At 43.3% G+C, this 6,143-nt stretch overlaps 1 protein-coding gene across 2 annotated transcripts; it reads right to left on the minus strand.

Annotated features, from left to right (window-relative positions):
* Positions 1 to 1,712: 1,712 nt before the first annotated feature.
* Positions 1,713 to 5,619, minus strand: LOC113033040 (deoxyribonuclease-1). Of its 2 annotated transcripts, none has more exons than XM_026186314.1 (9): positions 5,511 to 5,619; positions 4,692 to 4,830; positions 4,207 to 4,295; positions 4,030 to 4,110; positions 3,106 to 3,221; positions 2,809 to 2,921; positions 2,569 to 2,723; positions 2,400 to 2,493; positions 1,713 to 1,918 (listed from the first exon to the last, which is right to left on the minus strand). In XM_026186314.1, the coding sequence occupies exons 2-9, from the start codon at positions 4,827 to 4,829 to the stop codon at positions 1,868 to 1,870; spliced, it is 837 nt and encodes a 278-aa protein (XP_026042099.1). In that variant the 5' UTR covers position 4,830; positions 5,511 to 5,619; the 3' UTR covers positions 1,713 to 1,867. The 2 variants fall into 2 exon arrangements, with proteins under 2 accessions (XP_026042099.1, XP_026042097.1); XM_026186312.1 differs by having other exon boundaries at positions 4,030 to 4,131.
* Positions 5,620 to 6,143: the final 524 nt, after the last annotated feature.

Here is a 6,143-nt window from a genome sequence, read left to right on the forward strand (position 1 = left end):
AGGGAGGTTGAACGTCTGGTGTCCTGGTGCAGCCACAACAACCTGGTGCTGAATGCCCAGAAGACAGTGGAGATTATTATGGACTTCAGGAAGCACACAGCCCCACTCCCCCCCATCATCCTGACTGACACCCCCATCACCTCTGTGGACTCATTCCGCTTCCTGGGTACCACCATCACCCAGGACCTGAAGTGGGAGCCCACCATCACCTCCGTCATCAAGAAAGCCCAGCAGAGGATGTACTTCCTGAGGCAGCTGAAGAAATTCAACCTGCCAACACGGACGATGATGCAATTCTACACCGCAATCATCGAGTCCATCCTCACCTCCTCCATCACCGTGTGGTACGCTGGAGCCACTATCAGGGACAAACAGAGACTGCAGCGTGTTGTGCGCTCTGCTGAGAAGGTGATTGGCTGCAGACTCCCATCTCTGCAGGACCTGTACACCTCCAGGACACTGCGGCGTGCAGCCCGGATCTCAGCTGACCCTTCTCACCCTGGACACAGTCTGTTTGACCTGCTCCCCTCAGGCAGGAGGCTCCGGTCCATTCGCACCAGAACCTCTCGCCACAAGAACAGTTTCTTCCCCTCTGCTGTGGGACACATGAACAATAACCACATGACTGTCCCCGCCACTAACACATGACCCTACGCTGTGTCACTGCATCATTTCATGTTTGGCACTGATCACCACCTGCACTCATGTATATATCATGGATATATCATGTATATATCTTTCTACGTAGCACTCATAATTCTTATTCTCATGTACATATCTCATGTATATCTCATGCACATATCTTTCTTTCTACATAGCACTTTAATTCTTATTGTCTGCACTGAAGCACCGCAGCAAATTCCTAATGTTGTAAACCTCAACATCTGGCAATAAACCCATTCTGATTCTGATTCTGATTCTGATATTACCCTCAAATGTGTTTGGATTTGTCAATGTGTGAGTCGTCTACTAAGCCTAAAGCTACAAGTCACTAATGTGACTCCTGGAAAAGTAAATGTTCTTTCATGTAAAGAGATGAAATCAGCACGTAATATTCACAGGATGTAATATTCACTTTAATATTACATCCTCGGGGGGGAGGCTAAGTATTTTGCAGCAGCTTGGTATTGAACTGCAAACCTTCCAATTAGTAGAACTGAACTACAGCAACCCCAACTCAACTGTTCAGCCAGGACAAGCAGTGCTTGTCTAGTCAGTTATACCAAAGCATAAGTGATGTGCTTCTACATCACTGCCATCTTGAGGCTGCAGTCAGCTATCGTCTCTCCAAGCACACTTCTCTTGGACGCTATTAGAAACTCTAGTGTCTCTATTTCCCAGGCGTCTTTAGCTTTTTGTATGCAGACAACCTGATTTTCCATTTCAGTGTTTAAAAATCACAGGTTAACATATGTGGTGAACACATTTCAGCTTTACAGGAGTAACTGAAGATGACTGATTGTATTACTCTACCGCTTTTTTTCAACATTTTTGGCTCAGTTTTGCAGGTTAGTGTTTTGCTGTGTGTTTGAGCTGTTTTGGGAAATTAATTAAAAAACTTTAAACTCTGAAGACATTTAAGCAGACAAAGGAAGTGAAATAAAATACACACGCGTTATTAAAGGTTTCCAAATCAACAAAGGGTCTCAGTAAATGTTCCAGACAAATGTGCTCCACTGCAACAAGAAGCCGAATTCTTTACAACACACAAGTTTTCAGTGAAATTCTTTTAGTGGCTTTATTGTGCATTTGCATTTCATGAAGCTGTGGCTGACAGTAGTCCCCAACTGAATGATCATTGTGCTGGCTGCAGATTGAGCACGATGTGTGGAAAGCTTGTGGAAGTCACGGTTCAAGCAACGTGAGCCTAACCGCTCAGCTTCACCTCCACGGGGAAGTGGTCGCTGACAGCCAACGCCTGAGAGACAGAGAAACCGTTCTTTTAGTGGCTCACAGTTTGTGCTGCAGACGGCTTCAGTTTCCACAGGTTTCTTTCCAGTGCTGAAAAACTCAACGTGCCTGCATGGTAATGCCATCACTACAGTATACACTGCATTATGATTTTGTTTGCATCTCTGTGGTCGTTACTACAGCCACTGCTTTACAAAGTTGCTCGATTTTCTGTAGCTCAAAGCTGATATTAAAAAAGCAAAAGTGCTTTAAAACTGCATGATTTCTGATGGGGCGACTGCTTTGCCCTTTGTGTAGAATGCCTCTCTTCTGATTGGAGCTCAGTAAACATTTTGCTGACGAGTCTATGGTCTCAGTTGCAGTGAATACAGCATTATGTTAACTTTTTATATTGACGTTTCCATTAGTGTCAGCGGGGAATGAGGCAGGTTGTGCTTTTTAGTTCAAATGAATTCTTACAGAGATAAGGATTGAAATTCATCTGTTACCAGATCTTGTTTGAGATTCAGGTCCGTCATGTAGTTATACACCTTCGCACTATCTTTCACCACTCCTCTCATCATGTCCGCAGTGACCACAATCCTGCAAACACAGAAAGATGATTAGAGTTTAGAGTTTGCGTGCACACATCAGAACGACCTGCCACAATCTGTCTACCTGTCGTAAGGGCAGACAGTTTGCGACACGGTAGTGTCGGCCGCATCAGTGATCAGCCAATGGAAAGTCTTGTCAGTGAAGATGCGGATCTGCTGCCAGTCAGACCCGGACACATAACTACAGCCTGCGTTGAAGTCACCCAGCAGCACGATGTCCTGCAGGGAGAGTAGTGTGAGTCGCATTTACCGAATGTGTGTTTTTCCACCAAATAAATGATTTTTACTTGTAGGCTGTAAATACATCATTGTTCCAGCGAGCGCGGACATCTGCCACCACGTCATAGAGAGCATTTAGCTCCCGAACAGCTGATTCTGGGGAGGTGTGCTGAGGGATCAGAGTAAAGTCTCTCACAGCTACAGAAGAGAAGGGAACGAAGGAGTGTTGACAGTGACGGAGGCGCTTACACCGCATGAGAATGATAAAGGACTAGTGACTAACATGTCCCAGGAACTACCACGCACAAATGTTTGAATGAGGATCCACATCATTATCAGTGTGATGCAGAAACAGCTGTATAACTCGAGCCACAGCACCTACCAGTGTGTTTGGAGGAGAACATTACGACAAACGGCTCCCTGCTAAAGGCGTCTTGTCCAGTTTCCTCCGGGCCGTCATCATAGGTGTAGCTTTTTGCCACCGATACCAGCGCCTCCCTGTGGAGAAAATCACCACCTTTTCATTTGCTGCCAGTGTGTACTTCATTTCTAAACATGTCCAGTTGCTTCTCGGGACAAATTTATTGTAGTTCTGCTTTTCCCCTTTTTTTAAATCACTTCTTCTGAATTCTGAGTGTGTATAAGATGTATGTTTATGCCAGAACAAAGACGGAGGATTTGCCGTTAAATTACTTCAAACATGCCTCAAACACTACAAACATGCTGGAAATATAAATTTTTAATCAAGTTGTTTTGAATGGTTATTTGAGAAACTTATGGGAGGTTCTTTAACCCTCTGAGGTCTAAGTGATGATGATGATCCAACACCAATCCTGACTTTAACCCCGGGCAACGTGAACAAGTCATTTTTATTTTTGTTAAATTGTTTGGCTTTAAGAAACAAAGAAAACAATCAAACTATTCACATTCTGCCATGAAAAAGATTTTTTCCCTTTCTACAAAATACATATTTAGAGCAAGAACTAAAAATGCTTTTTACACGGCATCACTGCAACGAACCATGTTTTGTTGCAAACAGCCGCCCCTCCCTGAGCCTGACTCTGCCGGAGGTTTCTTCCTGTCAAAAGGGAGTTTTTCCTTCCCACTGTTGCCAAAGTGCTGCTCATAGGGGTCATTTGATTGTTGGGTTTTTCTCTGTATGTGTTATTGTAGGGTCTACCTGACAGTATAAAGCGCCTTGAGGCGACTCTTGTTGTGATTTGGCGCTGTGTAAATAAAATTGAACTGAATAAATATCATTTCACTGTGTGTAGAGTAGAGACTTATTTTTTTCATCGTGGTGCACCTGTAAAGGAAGAGATATCGCTCTTTATAGGTGCTCGCACCGAGAGGCTCGCTGACGATGTATTTGTACTGAGGAGAATCTCTGGGGGGAAACAAACACACACTTTTATGTTTCCATACGTTTGCATTTCATGCTCAGTGTTACTCTGAATGTTCCATGTTCGGTGTGTGGACTCACTTGTTGACGTACTCCATGAGTTTTTGGGTTGCTGAGAGATCACTGTCTCTGACCTCTTGGATCAGAATGACGTCATAGCGTTGGACAATCTGCAAAACACACATAAAAAATGAAAATGAATCACCTGATTGTCCATCTTGCAACATCACGTTTGTTTATATTTTACCTTGCACGAAAAAATTCATGTGTTAAGCTTTAGATTGTAAAGGCAACGCTACAGCTGTTGCACATCCAGTTATTTCATTGATCATTCCTTAAGCATAGAGGTGGGAATATTCTGGGAATATTCAGGTTTACTTCTGCAACAGGCCAAATCATCCAAAGCATTTCTCAAAATTCAGTTCAAACTATTTCAAAACGCACACACAAGATAACACTTCTGGATTGGTTTTGAAAGCACTCTGACCCAAATTGCATTACAAATGGGTGGATGTAAACATTTTGTACAAACTGTCATATCTACCAAAGAGGGAAAAGTCCCAGACCTTGGTAATGATGTTCATCAGAGTGGTGTTGGAGGCTTTGGTGTCTCCGAAGGATTTGATGTTAAAGGCTCCCAGCAGCAGCGAGTTAGAGAGATGCAGCAAGGTCAGAAAAAGCCCCAAAGTGCCCACCAAATGCATCCTACACCAAACAGGTCACATGTTAAAAATGACTTAGAAATCACATGAAACACTGACGCTTACAAATGATTTCATATTTATTTTACACGTATGTAAGCTAATGACTTCCCAGGTTATCAGGTTAATAATTTCCAGTTCCTGTGCATTAAAAACCGATTTGCAGGCTGAAGTAAGGCCTTTCCTTTCACTCCATATTTCTCTGTCATAAAGTCCAGTTTAACATGGAGTTTAGTCCAAAACAAAGCGGCTCATGTTCCACCATCTGCTGAGAGCTCATGACATGAGAGTGAGAGACCAAACACCTGCTCCTCTGGATGTATTTTTGGCAGTTTATCTAACATGCTATTTAGCGCGTCGCTATTTGCAGCATGTTGCAAGGCTTGGTAAAATATTATCCTTTTAGGACAATATATTACTCTGTTGCCCTGGTTACACCGTCCTGGAGCTGTTGTGGAAGACCAAAGGTTGCCAAATATGGAAACAGAGAGCTGCATTTATACTGTGATGGTTTGCATGTGCTGCTGAAATGTGTTTGTAAACGCACAATTACTGCAGGAAAAATGCACAAAAGTTACTGTAATGCTGCTGTAGCCTGAAACATCCACTCTAAACAAGAAACTGGCTCACAGTATTGCACCGAATACAGCTCAGATGTTTTTGTAGCGAGTGAGAGGTCCATACCTGCTCCTGTATGTCTGCACGGTGGAGACGCCTGAACTCGTGAATCTTCTGAAAGCTCCTGAAAAGCTTCTGAGCAGAATGGCGACCAGTGTCTCTTTTGAGGTTTTTATCTACCTGCAGGCGCATGTGACTGCAGGGTGCTGGGGAGGAGTACAGAGAAAAGGTGTGTTGTGGATGGGGTACAGATTTCAGGCTTTCAGGTTCTCACATCCCAAGATTGCAGTGCAACAAGGATAACGTTGCAACCTCAAATTCTTTTCTGCTCGTCATACAATAAAAACACTTCAGCATTGTTTTAACTTGCTGTTGTCCTGTTTGGCATTTGTGTGAAGTTCTGTCACACTTCACAAATGAACTCAGAATGAGTGTCGCAGTGTTGGGATGACCTTAAACTTTGGCAAAATCCTTACGGAAACTGAAGAAATTCCTTCAAGCAGTTTGAAAGATGCCTTGTTCATGAGAGCAGGGACAGACAAAACATAATATCTACTCTAGGTCTGCTCCAGCAGAGACACGTAACAGTCATTAGCAATAACAACAGTAATATTGCTACAGCCTTGTTAAACTATCATCTGTCCCAGTGTTATATCTTGAAATCAGACCTTCAAAAACCTTCCGATAGGCTGATACAAC

The sequence above is a fragment of the Astatotilapia calliptera genome, chromosome 12, assembly GCF_900246225.1.
Source record: "Astatotilapia calliptera chromosome 12, fAstCal1.2, whole genome shotgun sequence".
Lineage (NCBI taxonomy): Eukaryota > Metazoa > Chordata > Actinopteri > Cichliformes > Cichlidae > Astatotilapia > Astatotilapia calliptera.